The 21,439-nt window shown below is 45.1% G+C and overlaps 1 protein-coding gene across 3 annotated transcripts; it reads right to left on the reverse strand.

The window, feature by feature from the left end:
• Window positions 1-15,020: 15,020 nt before the first annotated feature.
• Window positions 15,021-17,382, reverse strand: LOC146058877 (uncharacterized). 3 transcript variants are annotated; one of them, XM_083171079.1, is made up of 4 exons: window positions 17,214-17,382; window positions 16,624-16,699; window positions 16,126-16,525; window positions 15,021-16,033 (listed from the first exon to the last, which is right to left on the reverse strand). In XM_083171079.1, exons 3-4 carry the CDS (start codon window positions 16,522-16,524, stop codon window positions 15,494-15,496), a joined length of 939 nt encoding a protein of 312 aa, XP_083027205.1. In that variant the 5' UTR covers window position 16,525; window positions 16,624-16,699; window positions 17,214-17,382; the 3' UTR covers window positions 15,021-15,493. The 3 variants fall into 3 exon arrangements, with proteins under 3 accessions (XP_083027205.1, XP_083027204.1, XP_083027203.1); XM_083171078.1 differs by having other exon boundaries at window positions 16,126-16,699; XM_083171077.1 differs by lacking the exon at window positions 17,214-17,382 and having other exon boundaries at window positions 16,126-16,958.
• Between the last annotated feature and the right edge of the window lie 4,057 nt (window positions 17,383-21,439).

Below are 21,439 nucleotides of genomic sequence, written 5' to 3' on the forward strand. Positions count from 1 at the left end.
CTACAAAGAGGACAATATTCTGAGGCTGAAGGACAAGTCGAGAATAAATTGATGTCCCAGACAGAGCCAGAGGAAAGGTCCAGAATGGGGCTACTGCAATCTGGGCAGACAACCGAGGGGTCTGCCACAGAATTATTTGTTACCACGAGAGAAGAGTCATTGTCAGGGGTGCCCCTACCTGCCCTTGAAGAAATGACTATGGAGGAGCTGATAGCAGAATGTCAGCTGCGAGGTATACCCATCCAATCCTGCACGTGCAGGGAAATCATCCAGCGGATCCTTCAAGATCAGGGGGATCCTACAAAAGCATTTACTGATTATCGGGCATGGATCCTCAATTTCGGAGCACAGCTGAGTGTGTGGGAACAATTGGAGTGTCTGGAGGAGTGCTTTATTGTGGCAGAGGAAGAGGCGACTGATCACGGGCTCCTGGACAACCCAGCATGGCGAGACCAGTGTCGCAGGGTGGCTGATGAAAGGCACCGCCTGCAACAGCTTCTCCCACAGCCTAGGGAAGAAGCTGGTCAGTGTTCCATACTGGGGGAGGTTATCTCCAAAGTGAAGGAAGTGGGGCCCGTTAGCCAGGCACCCCAGGAGGAGCTGCACTACAGCTTCCCTTTTGCTGAGGTGGAAGATGGAGAATTATTTACCTGCTGCCAGGGGATCTATGAGGACTGCGTCCAAGAGGAGATCACCGTGGTTAGAGGAGTATTCGCCAACATCCAGGCCACAAGCATACCAGTCACAGATGACGTCTTGTTTCAGGCTGCCCAGCATATTCAGCTGGGGAAGGAGGTTATCCAGGAGGAGGAGGTGTGCGCAGAAGTAGCTGCAGGTCAGAGACTGGCTTTTGAGGGGACAGAGCTGATACGGCCTGTCCTGCAGCCACCAGCGGAATTGTTCCTGATGGAGGGTCCCTCCTCAGCCCTGGGCATTGAGACCAAATGCTGTACTGAAATTTGCCATGCCCCTAGTTTGGTTTTGAGGGAGGAAAGATGTGACAGAGTGGCGGAAGTGCCAGGGCCAGAGCCCATATATTGGCCTGCTGTTTGGCAGCTGTTCCTTGTGCAAGAGGGGGAGGTGGAAAGTGCTCCCTGCCCCATTATGCCAGAGGCACAAGTATTAGTACACCCTATAGGTGTGCCCAGTGTAAAAGGTTACAATGTTGCAGAGGGGGGGTACCCAGCTTCTGAAGAAGAGGAATTGCTAAATTTCTTGTTAGTTCAGATCTATAACTTAGATTGTAATATAGCCCTTGCTGATTCTGCAAACCAGCCGCCTTTTACAAGATGGGTTTGGTATGATGTCACACTGTGGGACTCAGGTGGTACATCCAAACCTCAGATTCTCTGCTCTGCATCCCACTACAGGTTGTTATTGGTTCCTGAACAACTTGGTACAGGGACTAAAATAGTAGGGGAAGGAATGTGAAGTTATCAGACTCACTGTAAGACTGTAGATATTATATTTTATTAGGTGTAGTGATTAATGTACTTTTTAGTCCGTCTGTACCCTCTTGTTCTATTCCCCAAATCTGTGTGTATTTCCAGAACCATAGTATTAGACCAGCGGTCTCCAACCTTTTTTGGGGCGTGAGCTACTCGCGTCAAAATAAGCCACCCGAAGAGCTACTAAAATAAAAAAAAAGAAAGAAATCTGCCTAATGACCAAATAATGCCCTTTACACATTATGCCACACACTGTAATGCCCCTGACACATTATGCCACATACCACAATGCCCCAGACACGATATGCCACACACTGCAATGTCCAATATGCCGAATACATACCTCCCAACGCTGAAGGCAGAGGATAAGGGACATCTGCACGTGCCGAAGGCCATGCCCCCAGCCTCTCTGAACAGATGCTGTGCCATATATACACATGCCACCAGCAGTGGCAGTTACTCAATGCCACCAATACCCGCACTAATGCCATAAACACAATGCCCCCCAGCAGTGCCAGATAAACAATGGCTGCCTAATTTTGGTGCCATTGTAAATAAATACTCTGGCGGTATTGTGTGTGCGTGCCATAGGCACGCGCCAAAAAATAGGTGTGGCCACATACCGTGCGGCCAATGAAAGTGGGGGTGTGATACACATATGCCCCCAATAGTGCAGTGCCAGATTTACATATATGCCCCCAATTGTGCCAGGTATGCCCCCAATAGTGCCAGATACACACATGCCTCCAATATAGTGCCAGGTATGCCACAATAGTGGCAGATATAGGTATGCCCCCAATAGTGCCAGGTACAGGTATGCCCCCAATAGTGGCAGATACACATATGCCCCCAATATAGTGCCAGGTATCCCCCCAATAGTGGCAGATACACATGCCCCCAATAGTGCCAGGTATGCCCCCAATAGTGCCAGGTGTGTTCCCAATAGTGGCAGATACACATATGCCCCCAATACAGTGCCACTTATGCCCCCAATAGTGCCAGGTATGCCCCCAATAGTGGCAGATATAGGTATGCCCCCAATAGTGCCAGGTACAGGTATGCCCCCAATAGTGGCAGATACATATATGCCCCCAAATGTGCCAGGTATGCCCCCAATAGTGCCACAATCCCAGCAATACATATGCCCCCAGTGCCAGAAACACATTTGCCCCAATGAATTTCCGAGCAGCAGAACAACTCACCATTGTTGTTCCTGCTGCTGCCGGGGAGAAGAGGTAGTGAAGGAGGCCCTGGGAGCTGCCCCGCGGTCCAGTGAAGCAGCGCCGACGACGGAGTGCAGCACCAGCATGTGTCCTACGTACTGTAGCAGAAGGCGCGCCGCGGCCAGTGATCTCACGCAGTAACAAAGTGACCTTCGGCTGCAAAGTGAGCAACTTTACAGCCGGAGGTCACTTTCTTGCGGCGGTGACCTCCTGCCGCCAAGCAACAACCGCTGCACGTCGGAAGGGGAGCAGCAGGAGGTCGCTTTCTTGCGCCATTGACCTCCTGCCGCCAAGAGGTCAGGCGAGCTACCACTTACCACCCGGCTAACTACCCGTCGCTCGCGAGCAACGGGTTGGCGATCCCTGCATTAGACTGTATATTGCCCAAATATGGTCGGACAGGAAATACCCAGGAAAGAACAGTGTATGATTTCACCAAAATGTTATGTCCAATTACCATACTATTGTACCTGCTCTTTACAGAAGAGTGATAGCTGATGGACAATCTTCACAGGGGGTGATCAGCACATAACGCAATCAGCTGGTTACTGTTCCTTGTATTGACACTCCCTTGCATATCTCTGGTCACTAGCAGACTTACTGGACCGGACCCAGCAGGGGGGGGGGGGGGGGGGGGGGCAGCAGCAGATGGACAGCTGAAGCTGGGAGGGGGGATATACCTGACTCTTAAATCCACCAATCGAGACCCAGTGCAAGCCCACTTTTGGTATGTGCACCGTGGGAATTTAGAAGGTTTTAAAATGACTTGTACACATGCCGGCTCCTCATGTTAGTCGCAATGCTGGCGCAGGGGTCATACCCTCCACTGGATCTTGTGGAACACATCGTTTGCCTGGGGGGGGCATCTTACTAAGCCCTGGTGTGGAGCGTCCGGTGCTGTGTGGATTTACACAGGTTTCTGCTATCACTGCTGTGTGGAATAAGTGATAGTTTTGTGATTTGGAACTGTGATGCTACAAGGACTTGAACTGCTACCTGGATGTTTCTATGCTACATTTTGCCTCTTGTTCCTGTCTTTATCTACTTGTGTGTGCTGTGATAAAAATAAACCATATTTTGGTTTCATCTGCTCGGTGTCTGAGTGATTGACGATCCCGTATCCTCACACCAACTATAATCTCCCTGAAACTAGTTTTCAAAGTAGGCAAGTATGCTAAAAACACCCTGAAACTGTTTTTCAAAAGTAGGCAACCTTGAGCTATGTTAGGCTACAAATAAAGGTTTAGGGTTTGTAGCTGTTGCAATGCACCTAAAAAAATCAGATAGGCAATTTAATAGAACAATCAGGGACAAACAGGAAAAAGGTTTTGATAGTGTTGATGGTTAAAGAAATTAAGAAAGAATGAATTGGTGGTGGGGGTGGCCAGTATAAATGCAGATTACTGATCGGGAAATCTGAGAATGTGGGGTACATATACTGTACAGGCTAAACCCTATTGCTTAGCTTTGGTCTAATCTTCCATGTGTTCTATAGATTCATTATTTATAGACTGCCACCTTGTGGCTATGTCAAAGTATACTGAAATTAAATGATGTAGTGGATGTGTGTATAAATTAAGATGGGTAGACACTGGAGCAACTAGGATTCGTTCTCAGGGGAACACACAGCATTTCTTATGGGGATGCCCATAAAGCACTGGCATTCACGTGCTGCAGCCCCTTGCCTGCCCCAGGCCCTGCCATTCTGGAGAAAATGGTCTGGCGAGTGTGGTACTTGTGTAAAAGCATGGCGCCTGTTACGTAGTTAGTGTAGCGTCCCTGTCAGAATCAGCGTAGTGTTCCCGCGGCCAGCGTAGTAAGCGTAGTCAATGACCGCGGATATATTGAGGCTGCTGCTGATGTCAGCGACCTTCTCTCCCCTCGGCGCGGCCCGTCTACATTTGTAGGCCGCAATCCCAGAAAAAGGCAGGCTGCCACCTACAAACACCCCAGCTATCAATCACCCTGAATTTGAGTCTGAATCGAGCCCATAGTACCATATTTACACATGTTGTTGTGAACATGCTTGACGTTGGCAAAATTATAACATACTAAGTTCAGAATTTAGTCAAGGAAGAAAAAACACTTAACGTGTGTTCAGGCGCTCGAACTTCCGGGAGAGTGCTCTGCAGCAGCGGAAGGTGGCGGAGGGAAGTAATCAGTGGCGGGGAGTGCCACGGGTGGGGGAAGGTGTTTGCGGCTAGATGGTGGTGCACCGCTGGAGGCATCACTGACGCACACCTACATATTGTGCTATACCCAGAAGTTTTCTGGGACAGCTCCGGGCATACCACTGAAGTGGTTAAAATACTCCCAAAGCCAGGTCGTGATCCTGAACTTCCTGCTTCTTAACGCCCTATCTCCTTGTTATATAAATTATTTAAAGAAATATATAAATTTTACAATTTTTAATATACTGATGTTTGATCATTTCAAACTACTTCTCCCATCTGTTATAGCCCCTTATCAAACTGGTTTCATCTGGGGTCGACAATCCATGATAAATATCAGGAAAGTGATATCTGTGCTTCAGTGGCAGTGTCCTATTGCTCCATAGGAGGTTTCTGATCTCCCTGAGCTCGCCTTAGGGCACCTGCGTTACGGTTTGACAGGTGTACCGCCCTTTTCAAACCCCCCACCTTACACTGTGCTCCAGTCATCTGGCATCAACATTACTTCAATGCCCCGAGCTATTATTTTCCTAGACGCAGAGAAGGCATTTGACTTAATTACCTGGGATCATCTACAGCAGGGGTGGCCAACCGTTTAGAGGTAAAGAGCCGAAAAATATCGGTAGTCAAGCTAAAGAGCCGACATCATGCGCGCGCCAAAAAAAGGGGCGTAGTCAATTTTGACCCCTTGGGTGGGTGTAATACAAATATGCCTCCAATAGTGCAGTGCCATATACACATATGCCCCCCACGGTGCCAGGTATGCACCACACGTTGCCGGGTATGCCCCCACAGTGCAAAAAGCTGGTATGCCCCCACAGTGCCACAAACTGCTATGCCCCCACAGTGCCACAAACTGCTATGCCCCCACAGTGCAAATTTCCCAGCAGCAGCACTCACCGTTGTTGCTGCTGCTGCCAGGCGGGGAGAGGACAGTCTGGCGTCCCCCTGCAGTCCTCCTGTCATGTCACCGATGGGAGAAGAGCACAGCACACCGCGCGTCTCCTTCCCCCTCACTTCCCTGTGACTGGGCCGCCCACCAATCAAAGCTCGCTGGCCGGCTCCTGATTGGCTGCTGGCCCACAAGCTCTGATTGGTGGACGGCCCAGTCACAAGGATGCACAGTAAGGGGTAAGAGAGATGCGCGATGCGTGCTCTCCTCCCCTCAGAAGGAGAAGGGATTCAGGGAACCGGCAGCAGGAGGGACTGGGACAGACGGTGGGCAGCAGTGGGAGCAGGAGCCACACTTTACAAGGGGGAGAGCCGCATGAGGCTCAAGAGCCACAGGTTGGCCACCACTGATCTACAGTATACAGGACCCTGCTTAAATTTGGTTTCTCTCCCCAATTTCTATCTCTTGTTCAGAATTTATATGCTGCCTCAACTACACAGGTCTATAGAAATGGCTACCTGTCCTCTCAATTCCTTCCCAGTCGGTCGTGGCACTAGACAGGGCTGTCCCATGTCCCAGTTGCTCTTTGCATTGGTGCTGGAACCATTGGCGGCGCTATAAATTTTGCTCCCCCAAAAAGCTTCTGGTGACCCCCCCATAGCATTTTGGTAAAACAATAGGGCTGTTTCTAGGCAATATAGCTTACAGTGTTAACAGTAAATTACATATTTTTTGAATAAAGAATGCGCACATACAAAAAAGTATGTGCGGCCTTGCTTCAAGGGGTAATGCCCATTACACAATATGCCACACACCGCAATGACCATTAACAATATGCCATACATTGTAAATGTCCCTTACACATTATCACAATAAATAATTTGTGACACACCCACTGGCGAATGATATATTGCGAATATTTTGCGCTGTGGAGATCATACACCTTCTACTCTGTTATTGCCAAATTTCCACCTAGTGTGATTATATTCCTAGCTGCATTTGAAAATGTTATCATTTCGAGATAATAGAAATGAACTTCTAAATGGTATTTTTTCTAAGGATAATTCTTGTATAGATGAATGTGGGGGTGATTTAAAAACTGCTATGAAAAAATTAGAAACCCTAACACTCAAAGAAAACCGTTGTTGGTGGGAGGTCAACACCCTTGAACGCTACCTCTCAGAGGACTTGGTACCTAAGGGTCTTAAAATTCAAAAAGTGGCCTCCTTAACCGATGCCAGTGATGAATTTATTAAAGACTGGGAACAAGTCCTTAAGCAATGTAGCCTAAAGTTAATGGGCTTAATCATTCGGGAGCGTAAGAAAAATCTGATTTCCATTAATGAGGAGTTAGAACGATTACAAAAACGTCTAGACCCCTTTAAAGAATTAGAAGATTTTAAATCATCAGAAAAAGAATTAATGTCCAAACTTTCTAAAGATAATAGAGAGCTAAGAGAAAAGAAGAGAAAAAAATATTTGAGAGATCTCAACGTCATTGATACTCCTTCAACATCATTTCAGGGGAATAATCCCCCTAAAGTCACAGTCCCCACTGTCCCTAAAGGTCCACCACCACCCAAGATTCAAATGGGAGGAAAACAGATAACCAAAAAATGGACTAAATCAGACAGGACCAATCTAAAAAATTGGCGTAGTAAGAACAATAACCATCCTATTAAAGAAAGATTTTTTACTCCTAGGAATAGACATCAAAATGAGTCTAATTCTAGATTAAGGTGGCCGAATAGAGAATTTGTGGAGGATCTAGAAGGACCAACTCACCATAATCGGTATGCTCCGTTATTACAGGAAACCCAACAAGGTTCCCCTTCTTTTTTAGACCGCACTCCAAGAAACAGATGGAGAAGATAACTCAGGAGAGATCTTTTCCAAAATATGTCTTTAAACATAATCTTAAACATAGAAAAAAACGCGGTAAAAGAGGAGGGAAAAATATTAGGAATAGGAACCGAACAACAAAAAAACCTTTAAATATGCAAACGGAACTAGTTAAAGATAAAATTGAAGATAATGGTACAAAAATCTTTAATTTAAGTAAAAAAATCTTAACTAGAGATGAAGAAAGAGTCCTTAAAAGAGGTCTTAAATATTGCCCCACCAGTAAAACTGAGGATTTCAACTTTTTTGTGGAGTTACAGAAATATATAAGAAAATTAACTGTAAAAAAATTCTTTTTAAATAAAGAAGGGACGGAAACAGACGACACCGGAGGCCCATCCGGGTCCGAGTTCCGTCCCAAATCGACATTTTATCCCACACACCAACGAGGATCCTTCATAGATTGTTTTAACAAAATAGTCTTAGAGGAGGTGGAAGAAGTCCTAAAGAAAAAACGTAAAAAGTGTAATCTAACTAGAAAAGAATGGCAGGCACTACAATCTTTAAAAAAGCAGAAAGAAGTGATAATTAAACCTGCAGATAAGGGGGGGGGTGTGGTACTCATGGATGTAGCCGATTATATTGGGGAAATTGATAAACAACTACAAGATGGTAAAACATATGTTAGATTAAAAAATGACCCATTACCTAAAATAACTAAAATGTTGGTAGAATTTACCACGCAGGCCCTGGAAAAAGGGGCAATAACTAAATCCGAGTTTGAGTTCCTAAATGTAAAATATCCGTCTACACCAACCATTTATGTCCTACCCAAAATTCATAAGGACCCCCTCCACCCCCCGGGTAGACCAATAGTCTCCGGGACAAATAGTATCACTGCAAATTTATCTGCCATGATAGATCACTACCTACAACCCCTCGTGAAACAGACTAATTCTTATTTGAAAGATTCGAATGAAGTTCTTAAAGTTCTCAGTGAAATAAAATGGGAAGAAAGGTATATTATGGCCAGTGCAGATGTAGCAACCCTTTATACCATTATACAGGAAGACCAAGGAGTGGAAGCCGTTAAATTCTATTTAGACAGTTCAGACTATTCAGAAGAACTGAAGGAATTTATTCTTAACGGAATTAGATTCATCCTAAGGAACAACTATTTCTACTTTAACGGCCACTATTACTTGCAGAAGGTTGGTACGGCGATGGGCACCAGGTTCGCCCCCAGCTACGCCAACCTCTTCATGGCATATTGGGAATCAAGTACCATATGGCATGGAGGGGTGCTGGGGTCGGGCCTGGTGCTCTGGCGCCGTTACATCGATGATGTATTGTTTTTTTGGGATGAAAGCCCTGAACAATTAACATCTTTTTGTGAATCACTGAATATCAATGACAGAGATATCAAATTAACTTTTTCTATGAGTAAGGAAGAACTACATTTTTTAGATCTTTGTTTATATGTAAAAGAAGGCAATTTGAATACGAAAGTTTTTCGCAAAACAACAGATTCAAATAGTTTTATAGATAAAACTAGCCAGCATCATGGCAACTGGCTGGATGCAATCCCTTATGGGCAACTTCTTAGGGTAAAAAGAAATTGTACAGAACCTATCGTCTTCCAACAACAATCTGAAGAGATGGAAGCAAGGTTTATAGAAAAAGGTTACCCCCAAACTTTAATTAATACAGCAAGGGAAAGAGTCAATAACATCACAAGAGAATCTCTGATCTACAAGGATAACAAAAACAAAAAAGAGAGGGATGATGGTTCCCAATGGTCCTTTATTAGCCAATACCATTGCCAACATAAAGAAGTAGAAAACATTTTTAAAAAAAATTGGAAGATCCTTTTAAAGGATCCTGTGATAGGCCCTGAACTTCCTTTGGTCCCCCGTTTTATATACAAACGTTCAAAAACCATCAAAGACGCCATAGTAAGGAGTGCTTTGGATGCACCAAAAAGAAGTAGCATCCGCAGTCAGGGCTTTCACCGTTGCGGCTTATGTCAAATGTGCAAAGCCACAAAGGGACCTAGTAAAATAAAGGAATTCCAAGTGAAAGGGACTTTTTATCCCATTAGAGATTTTTTAACCTGTAATACAAGGAACGTTGTGTATTGTATCGAATGTAAATGTGGGTTAGTATACGTGGGAAAGACCACCAGAAGTCTAAAAATCAGACTATCAGAACACGTCTACAATATTAAAAAAGGTTTTGAATGTCACACTGTGTCAGCCCACTTTAAGAAAAATCACCATTGTGACCCCTGTCAAATTAAATCATTTTGGGGAATCCAGCAAATACACCCAAATTGGCGTTGTAATGATATTGAGGTTCGCCTTGCAAAGGCAGAGATGCAATGGATATATAAATTAAAAACTTTAGTACCTATGGGTCTCAATGGTGATTTCGAATTAAAATGGTTCCTTTAAGCACTGGTTTACAGCACTTCGCACTTTTAGCCTATATGTTGGCATTGGATTTTTATGTATGTTTTAATTACTTTTATTCTTAATATTATTGTTCTATTGTTTATATTTTGGGTATAATCAATGGACATTTATGGACTGGTACTATACCAATAAGAAAAATGGAGTATCAGCGTCAATTGTGAAAGAACCCCCATCAAAATGGCCGTGCGTTCCAAAAGACAGGAAGCCGCGCGGCAGCTGGAACGCAAACAAGGAAGTTAAGACGCGAGAACTGGTGTCTGGCGGCGTCATCCATACGTCACATCCGGTTCCACAATGCGGAAGAAGCAGCGGTGGGGGATCTGTCTAATTATCGGCGGGGAATTTAAGGAGCCGCCCCGCTCGATGGCGGCAACTTGCTTCTGAGGAAGGGCTCGTGTTAGCCCGAAAGCGCGCTCAAGCATTTGTCGCTACCGAACGGACCGGACGAGGGAACCACCCGTGGTCATCTGTGGGGGAACCTACACACTGGGATGCTTGTCCTTAGGACCGGATCGTTTTAACCCAGGATTGGGTGATATGCCTATTTGTTTTTATCTTTGTGAGTGTATCAATAAATTGTTTTTATGTTACCTCTCTGGTATTGCACTATCTGGCCTTCTTTCAGCATTCTAGGTCAACTTAACTGGAGGAAAATTCTTGCGAAAGTCTGGGTTCAGGAAAAGACCCCTTTTTGACATGCGCATTTAATTATCCAGTCTGTGAGTGCAATAATTGAATTTCATTTATCCAGTTGCCCTACAATATTGCACTATGGTCTCTTTGTTGTTTTTATTATAGAACATTTATTCATATTGGATCCTTCAATCATGTACTTACTTTTGTAAGTGAATATCATTCGCCAGTGGGTGTATCACAAATTATTTATTGTGTGCATGTTTTCTCAAAAAGCTTTTTATGGTGGAAGCTTATTGTGTATCACCCTGGGCTGATTGTGATATTTTGCGCTGTGGAGATCATACACCTTCTACTCTGTCCTTACACATTATGCCACAGAGCTGCACTTTTTGAATACATTCTGTATACAATGCAGGCATTGTCCAGCAGAGCTCCCCTTCCTTTTCTTTCTTGCATCTCTGCGCAAGAATCCGCAGGTCAGGGAAAGTAGGGGTGATAGCGGAGGAGGAGACTTGTGTGGCACTGCTGCAGCGTTTCCCGCAAACCCCGCCAACGCTGGCTCCCCCAAGCCGCGGCGGGGTCTGCGGGACCATAGTTATGCCACTAGGTGGTGGTCTCGTGCATTACAGCAGACTATACTGGTGTTTCTATTGACAAGACAGAACTTAGGGGGTTATTCTGGTTCACTCCTTCTGGCAAATTCCTTCTTAAATGGACAAAACCATGAGCACTGCAGGGGGGCAGATGTAAAATGTACAGAGAGAATTCGATTTGGGTGAGTTATTTTGTTTCTGTGCAGGGAAAATACTGACTGCTTTATTTTTACACTGCAATATAGATCTCACTCAAACCCCATCCAAATCTAACTCTCTCTGCACAAGTAACATCTACCCCACCTGCAGTGGACATGATTTTGTCCATTTGAGAAGGAATTTGCCAGAAGGAATGACCAGAATAACCTCCTTAAACTCTCACATTTTGTGGACGACATGTTGCTCTTTGTCTCCAACCCAACCTCATCTATTCCCATTATTATGGATTTGCTGACCATAATTGTCTCATTCGCTGGCTACGGGATCACTTTTCACAAATCAGAATAACTCCCTTTGGAAAGTATCTCTGCTGAGTATCTAAGGGACCCAGCTTATAGTCATTTTAGGATTACCATTTCACATTCTAGGTATTATTGTTCCCAGACAATTGTCTTCACTACCAACTAAATGTTTCTCCTGTCCTTACAAAGTTGGCTAATTTGCTGGAGACCTGGAAGTTACTCCCCCTATCTTTATTAGGCCATCGTTCTCTGATTAAAAGCATTGCACTTCCTAAACGATTCTTTCCCATCCAAATGTTACCCATTTCATTATCTTCCTCGGATATCCATTATGTCACAAATCTTTTCCCTACTTTTGTATGGAAGGGAGGTCACCTAAAAATCGCACTTCCTAAATTACCATTACCCAGAGATAGGATACATTACTCTATTCCTATTCCTACTCTATAGATCCTGTTTTGAGATCCAGGTCAATCCGGCTCTGCACATGCCTACTTCTAAGTATATAATTTTTTAGGGTAATCCACTTTTCCCTTCGGGGATGGACATTTCTCTTTTTATGCAGTGGTAAGAGAAGATAAAAGTTGTCTTTAACCTGGGTGGCATGGTTTTCCTCTTCACTACACTTCATTATAGATTCCAAATACCACAAAAACAGTTCTTTGTGTATTTGCAAACTACTCACTATGCCAAATCCGTCGGCCAACAAATTTTTATCTCAACCTCCCCAGACCCAATTCACTGTTAGCTTTTATAATGCTACATCTATACAAGTGTAAATATTTATGTTCCGAATGAATTAATTCTGGACCTACTAAAGTGTTGAAAGTGACAGTGGAAACATGGTCCTGTGACATTCTTCCAATACGTCCCAAGAATCACTTTTGCTTTATTATGACTTTGAATTGCAATGTCTTCCAAGCTCGTGGCTACAAGAGGTCCCTAAACAAACAGTCCATTGCGAGCACATATCCAAGGCACGAAGGTGACACATGGTTCTAAGTGAGATTGGGCATTGCCTAAAATGTCACCTTTTACCATACTTTCTAGCTTTGTCGCAAGGTGAAGTAGTTTTGGGGTAAGGTTATGAATTATATAAATTTTGTATTCCATAGCCACTTCTCTACTGAGCCACCACATTGTTATGCACTAATTTCTCTAGCTGGAATATAGGAATACACAATAAGCTATCCAGACCCTTGTTTACAACTATCATTACAGTTGCTAAATAAGTTCTCTTATGTAATCGGACCTCCTCCACTCCTCCTTTTCAGCGCTGTTAAAGCTTTATTGCTGACAACATTGTATTATGATAGACCACTGGTAGCCAACTCCAGTCCTTGAGAGCTACCAACAGTTCACATTTTCCATACAACCTAACTGCTGCACAGCTGCACTCATTAATCACTGACACATTTTAAAAGATCCACAGATGGAGCTAATTATTTCATTTGTGATTCTGTGAGGTGATCTGGAAAACATTAACTGTTGGTAGCTCTCGAGGACTGGAGTTGGCTACCCCAGTGATAGACAAACCCTGTATCCTGCTTTGGAAAAAGGGGTAGCACACTTTTAAAGGAAGTGGGCCCCTTTTATTGAATCATTAGACTCTCCAACCCAAACCGATATACTGAAGGTGTTTGAGACCACCTCATGGCATTTGCTGCGGAATGTATCTTGACGGTAGAGAAGCTTAAGTGACTGCTAGGGTGACTCCAAACTGTTTCCTGGCTCATATGGGTTAACAAATTGTTGGGTAGTTCTTCATGTTTTCAAACCAGAATTACACATGTATTTCTTGACAACACTCCCCCCCACCTTCCTCTCTATCCCTTGTCAACCCCCCCCCCCCCCCTTTTTATTTTGTTTTAGTGTTATTATGTACATCCATTATATGTGTTTGGACTAAATTTTATAGGGCCAATCCTGGTCTCGATAAACAATGTCTTTATTTTGATTTGTAAAATTTGTTACAGTCTATGTTGTCTTCACAACAGTCTTATGTAGCTTTCACATCACACTTTTAAAACGGTATATTGCCGTTTTTTTGCCTTTTAAAACGTTTAAGGCTGCAGTGTGAAAGTGTCATAGTTGAAATACCATTTAAAGTTAACTGGTATTTCAACACGTTTAAAAAGCAGGGTACTTGTTTCCTAGCACGGCCACAATCGGGAGTGGTCGCGGCTCTTATTTAGTGCACTTTAAGGGCCGCGATCACCCCCGACGGACGCAATTCTCTTGATTTTTTGTAATCGTGTGTATCGTGTACCATGCTTCAATTACCGCGACACGACAGACGCGATAATTGAAGAATTTCCCGAAATCGGGTGGATTACCAGATATCGGTCCCATCGGGAGCACTAAATGCCAGTATTCATTGTCCCCGACGCGACCGACGCGATAATTGAAGAAATCACCGATATCGGGTGTATTACCATATATCGGTCCCATCGGGAGCACTAAATGTCAGTATTCAATGCCCCCGACGCGAGCGACGCAATTTTTTTTATTGCAAGCACCCATTTCATGGTTTAACATGGCTGCTTCCAATTGAACCCCACATTTACACCCACAAATACAGTTTGCACCCTATTTCTACGTACACCTGAACTATCGGTCCCATCGGGAGCACTGAATGTCAGTATTCAATGCCCCTGACGTGAGCGACGCAATGTTTTTTATTGCAAGCACCCATTTTATGGTTTTACATGGCTGCTTCCAATTCAAACCCACATTTACACCCACATTTACAGTTTACACCCTATTTATAACTACACCTGAACTATCGGTCCCATCGGGAGCACTGAATGTCATTATTCAATGCCCCTGACGCGAGCGACGCAATGTTTTTTATTGCAAGCACCCATTTACACTTTACACCCTATTTATAACTACACCTGAACTATCGGTCCCATCGGGAGCACTGAATGTCATTATTCAATGCCCCTGACGCGAGCGACGCAATGTTTTTTATTGCAAGCACCCATTTACACCCTATTTATAATTACACCTGAACTATCGGTCCCATCGGGAGCACTGAAGCACCCATCTCATGGTTTCACATGGCTGCTTCAAATTTAACCCCACATTTACACCTGAAATAATAAATAACACGACACATGATAATAGATTTAACCACTTTTTTTTTTAAGTTTATTTTTACTTATTGAAAACCTTTTTTTTTTTTTTACGGCAACATTTTTGCCATTTCTTTAATTTTGACCATTACATACAAAAAAATATACATTAAATACAGCTTTATTTTAAACAATAAATAGAAATATTATGTTTTTTTTCTTTTTTTCTTTTTTAACAATATAAATGTCAATTTTTTTATATCTTTTTTCTTTTTTCTTTTTTTTTTTAACAATATGAATATCATTTTTTCTTTTTAAACACACACAATACAAACTCAGAAGAAGTTGATCGATCAGTACAAAGAGAATAGATGCCTGGCTATCACAACCAGGCAAATTGAAATGAGGCATGGGAAGATCACGGCACACTACAAAACTGTGCCCACTAATGCAAACAATCACATGAATCCGAAAGAAGTTACAAATATGCAGAACAGTGGTTAGTGAAGGAGCAAAACTAGTACAGCCATCGCAAAATTCAGGAAGACCGCACTGCAACGTTCACCAACCAAAATTGTAGTACATGACTAAAAACTGATTATTATAGAGAACTCAGAAAGGAAGAGAAACAAGAACATTGCTGCCAAATTATAAATTAAAAGTCAAATTAGCCAAATTAATAATTTAAATAACGCTCTTCGCCTGGGGTGGAGGGCTGCACATTCCGCAATGCGGAGTACACAGTCCCAGGCAAAGTCGAGGGATCAGTGGGAGGTGGCATAGGGGGTCCCGGCGCATAGTAAGGGGCAGGCGGAGGAGCAACCGGCGCACTGAACATGGGGGGGTGATGTGGGTGTGGGCATGGTGGCTGTCTGTGCGCATTGCGGCATGACGTTCCGTTGCAGTCAGCACAGATATCATCCTCTGCTGCCTGCAACATCAGGCCATACAGCACACGCTTAAAGTGGTGTTGTGTTGAACCCTTCCACTTTCGCATTTCTGCGCACACATGATTGGTAAACATTTTGCAATCATCTGGGGGATTGTTTACTGCTTCCTCCTTGTAGGGGCAGCAATATTCTTGGCCGGTAGCAGCAGGTCTTGTCGCCTGTCTCCTTCTACGCCTCCTGGGGGGAGCTGATGACGTGCTCGCCACCACAGGAGGCGCCACCTCCGACAACGACTCACCCTGCTGCGTCGACTCAGAGGGAACTACCTAAAACGAAAAGAAAATAAAAAAATAAAAAAGTTAAAACATTGCATTTCACTTACATTTACATTCAGAACATTTTTGAACTAGATACTTACTACGTCAGCACTCTCCTGTGCACTGGATGAAGAGTCTTCATCCGTAGCAGCTCCCTCTGTTTCCCTCCTTCCTTGATCCTCCACAATAAAGAGCATACGGTCATAGTACCACAACTTTGGCTGGTACACATCTGCAGGGTCAGTTCCTGAAGATCGCGACTGCTGGACCCGATTGTGCTCCTTCACCAGCACTGTCCGCATATTAGTAAACTTCTTTCGGACCCACGTGACGTCTGCATTAGGGACACGTCTCATAGCGTAGGCCGAGATCTTCCCAAAGGCCTCATTCCTCTTTGCCTGGTTGTGAAAATCTATGTGATCTTGTCGCCACAGACATCTATTCTCTTTGTAGAGATCGATCAACTTCTTCATGAGGTGTTTATCGACCTGACGGGCCATTCTGTAAAAAAAAAAAAAAAAAATGAGGTTTACACTATTAAAATTAACGCACTGCACTGTTATTCATTAACACACTACAAAAAAACGACTAATATTTACCTCAGTCAGTAGCAGGTGTAAAAAAATGTAGAGTTTTAAACGAATTCCCTTAAAGGGCCAAAAAATCACAATCAAACTGAAATAGAATCCGAGAAAAAAACAAAGCTTTTATCTGAGATATTGATAGCATATGATATAATAAATGCAATTTACACCACATTTGACAACAGAAGTAATTATATATTTGTGTCCCTCCACTATCCACACGCACCCAAAGCGTTGCAAGCGCAGTGAGCCCCGCGAGGGGACGCAAATACCTTCACAGGTAAACGCATCCCTTCGCAGGCTTCACAAGTGTCCACATCACCACGGACACCTGTGAAGCCCGCGAGGGGACGCGCTTACCTGTGAAGGTATCCGCGGGGCTCGCCACGCTTCGGACTCGGTGGCTCGCTGCGCTCGCCACACTATTCTATTCTCAACTCCACGCCGACGTGGATAGTAGGGCATGAAAAGGTCGGAGGACGCGTACCGCCGCCGCTCGCCACGCTTCGGGTTCACGTGGATAGTGGGGGTGGTACACTGGAAAAAAAAGCCATTTTGAGGAACATTAACAAATTAATTAGAAGCACAATTTAAGCACAACTTACATTATTCGGATGCAAAACTGTGTACAGTTGGATTTAAATTTTCCAGGTGATATTCACCGATAACAGCAACTGCAATTCCACAAAACAAATAAAAAAAACATCATTAATCAAAATGGAATGACATACAAATCCACCCCCACTATCCACGTGAACCCGAAGCGTGGCGAGCGCAGCGAGCCCCGCGAGGGGCGGCGGTACGCGTCCTCCGACCTTTTCATGCCCTACTATCCACGTCGGCGTGGAGTTGAGAATATAATAGTGTGGCGAGCGCAGCGAGCCACCGAGCCCGAAGCGTGGCGAGCGCAGCGAGCCGCGCGAGGGGACGCGGATACCTTCACAGGTAAGCGCATCCCCTCGCGGGCTTCACAGGTGTCCGTGGTGATGTGGACACCTGTGAAGCCCGCGAAGGGACGCGCTTACCTGTGAAGGTATCCGCGTGCGCTCGCCACGCTTCGGGCTCGGTGGCTCGCTGCGCTCGCCACACTATTCTATTCTCAACTCCACGCCGACGTGGATAGTAGGGCATGAAAAGGTCGGAGGACGCGTACCGCTGCGCTCGCCACGCTTCGGGTGCACGTGGATAGTGGGGGTGGTGTTAACAATTGTGGGGGCCGGGGGGGGCGTGACCACGGCGAGCAGGGTGTAGGTCGCAAGTCGGCGTCCTCTCCCGCTCCACCATCCTGGGTGCTACTGATATTTAACCTCCCCAGGTGAATGCTCCAAAAGCCTGCCTAACTGCTAAAAACATACCCGGTGCACCTGCGTCGGGACTCGACGCCAGACGAGAAGCGGCAATACAGGAGTCCTGGGCACACGCGCACCCGGCATCTGTGCACGCGATACAGGGAGAGGCAGAGTCGGGAGGAAGCCGGAAGGAGTGAGCAGTGAGCCTTGGCAGTGAGGAAGCCGGTGCCGGCAGCGAGCACCAGCGCACATCAAGCGGCTGGAGAGGACTGTGGGGCAGCACAGCCAGCAACAGCCAAACCCGGTTGGAGCCTGGGCGATACAGGAGAGAGTGCGGCAGCGGCACATTGGAGCTGCGCAACGGAAGTCTGCCGGGGGGTCATCTGCCCGCACAGGACACCACGCAGAGTCCCTACTCAAGCACGGAGTCCGGGCAGTAACACAGGGAGTGAGGTACTGGGCATGAGCCAGCCCTTTATGTACTATGTCCATATGAGTTGCACTGCTTGCCATTGAATGCTTGGGATATCCCCTTATAACAGCAGACTGCCAGTACACGGTCGTGAGGGACATCGTTTATGCTGCTTGCTCTGTGTGATTTTTTGGCTGGCTAGTGGTACATCTTCTGTATCCCCCCCCCACAAAGGGAACTATTAGGACACGGCTGCATGAGATTGCTGTCGCCTGACCTATTTTCGCTAACAGAACCCAGCCAGTAATTGATTGGGTGGGACGTCCGATACTCCCTACAGCACAGTAACTGATTGTAGGATTACTACCTCCAATTCAAGCAAACCTCTCTTGGTGGTTGAAGCCATGCCAAAAATGCAAAATGTCACGGCCGCAAAACGCCTGGCAAAATTTGCCAGACCCCTGGCAACCCCACCATCCACCCCCAGAGGGGACGGTTCCCCCCCCGGTACCTCCCCTGATAGCAATAAATCCACAGAACAGCGCGACACCTCAATCCAAAAAGTACTGGATGCCTTAGCGGCCAGTGAGGGCCGCCTTGCAAACAAAATTGAAAAAATTCAGGAGGACTTGAACATAATCAAGCAGTCAGTGCAACAGATCAAAGAGCGAGTAAAGGAGGTCGAAAAACGAACCTCAGATTTGGAGGATGGGCTCACTCCCCTGGTAGGGAAGGTTGAAGATTTGGTTTCTCAAGTCAAGGCCATTAATGGCAAGCTGGTCGACATGGAGGGGCGCGCCCGCAGAAATAATCTAAGATTTGTGGGGCTACCAGAGAGAGCCGAGGGCCAATACCCTGAAAAGTTCGTACAGAACTGGCTGATCGAGTCATATGGTCAAGAGACTTTCTCTAAATTTTTCTCTGTGGAAAGAGCTCACAGATTGCCGATGCGTGCCCCCCCTCCAGGGTCGCCACCACGTACTTTCATTATCAAACTCCTGCACTACTCAGACCGAGATTTAATCCTGAAATTGGCCAGAGATAAGGGCTCCCCGGTTTGGGACAATGTGAAGGTCTCTATTTTTCCGGATTATGCGGGGGAAGTACAGAAGGAAAGAGCCCAGTTCTACCCGATTAAAAAACGGTTAAGGGATCTGAGTTTGCAGTATTCAATGTTGTTTCCTGCAAAACTGCGAGTCACACACGAGGGCTCAACCAAGTTTTTCAATACACCTAAAGAGGCTGCAAACTGGTTGGACGGTAATTTTCCTGCAAGCAGGCAAATGAACACTAGCTGATTAATCTGAGGCTTAAAATGATCACTACGGACATTTGTGTTTTTTTTTTTTTTTTTTTTCTGGACCGACATGAGACTATAATAGAGCAATTAGTGATATGAGGAGGGCGGGGTTAGATATCATTACATTAGGAAGCCTTGCTGTATTATACGCTTGCGGCCCTATACCAGGGTAACCGTTGACTAACGTAAGCTATCTGGGGGTTTAATCAGAATCGGCAGCCGCATATGGGAACTTATTAATCTACTATACAGTAATGTCTGATAATGCAAGGTATTCTTTCTGTATACTGCATGTCTATGTACTTTCAAATCTATTTATTTATCTATTTTTTTTTTTTTTTTTTGCCCAGATAGTGCAGTCAAAGCTATGAGTAGGGTGGGGCTAGGTATCATTGCACTAGGAAGTATTGCTGGGCCATATGTTTGCGGCCCCCATACTAGGGCAACAGTTGACTACTGGAAGATATCTGGGGGTTCACCCAGAATTGGTAGTGATACATTCGAAATTGCCTTTCTGCCATATAGTATTGTCTGATAAGCTAAGGCATCCTATATGTATACTGTATGCCTATGTATTTATCTATTTATCTATTTTTTCATCTTTTTTTATGTATTTATTTCGAGGTATTGCAGGCTTGGGCGTTCACCGGGGGTACCACTGTATATAAAGGGGCGGGGGAGGCCTCCTAGCTCGTGGTCATTACATAGATTGTCCCCAAAAGAAAAGTAAAAATGGGGGAAAAAAAAGGGGGGGGTGGGGCAGGGGGGGAGGGTGGCTTTGGGGGGTGGGGCGGCTAGTTGGGGGAGGGAGCGGACGAGGCATGTCAGGAAGGGTGCAGGGCATGCAGGGAGGGGGGAAGGGATGGGACACACGGCGTTGGGTTTCACTGTTCTTTATAGCCCTATTAAGAGAGGTATGCCACACTGGGCCCATTTTCTACCCCCGATAGTATGGTATTAGCAAAATACTCTTTTTTGTCATGGAACGTACGGGGCATGAATAATAGAATAAAAAGAGCGCTGGTAATGCGTCAACTTAGGCAATATGCTGTAGATATTATTTGCCTACAGGAGACGCATCTTGTGGGTAATAAGCTCCTATATCTTAAGAAAGCCTGGATAGGCTGGGCATTCCACTCCTCCTTTACATCTTCTTCCCGGGGGGTCTCTATTCTGATCCGCAAAGGCATTCCATTTTCCAAAGATACAGTACAGGTGGATACGGCAGGCAGATATGTTTTTATGAAATGTAAAATGGGCACGTTGGTTTTTCTGCTATTATCAGTATATATACCCCCGCCATTCAAATATGAGATATTGAAAAAGGCGGCCGAGTTTATGGCAACTTTCCCTAATATTCCAGTCATGATCCTAGGAGACTTTAACAATACGCTAGATCCCTTACTTGACAGGAAAAGTCGCACTAACACTCCCCTGGGCCCGCAGAGAATGTGTTTTCCATCTTTAATCAGCGAAATGGGCTTAAGGGATGCATGGCGGGAGCGACACCCTGGTGTGCAGGAATTCTCGTGCTTTTCCAGCTCCTATGATGCCTTTTCCAGAATTGATCTGGCACTGGTATCAGAGGACTGGTTCCCCCGCATTCAGGAAATAAGTTACAGGACTCGTGGAATATCAGATCATTCGCCATTGGAAATAGTAGTGGACATAGGGGAAACTAAGGGGTTTACCTATTGGAAAATGAATGCCTTCTGGACAACACTCCTAGAACCAGGAGATAAACTAGAAGCTTCCTGGCAGGAGTTTATGGATAAAAATAGGGGCTCAGGGTCGATTGAAAATATTTGGGGGGCATTTAAAGCCTACCTT

This window comes from Crinia signifera, chromosome 2 (genome assembly GCF_055691185.1).
Source record: "Crinia signifera chromosome 2, ASM5569118v1, whole genome shotgun sequence".
Taxonomy (NCBI): domain Eukaryota; kingdom Metazoa; phylum Chordata; class Amphibia; order Anura; family Myobatrachidae; genus Crinia; species Crinia signifera.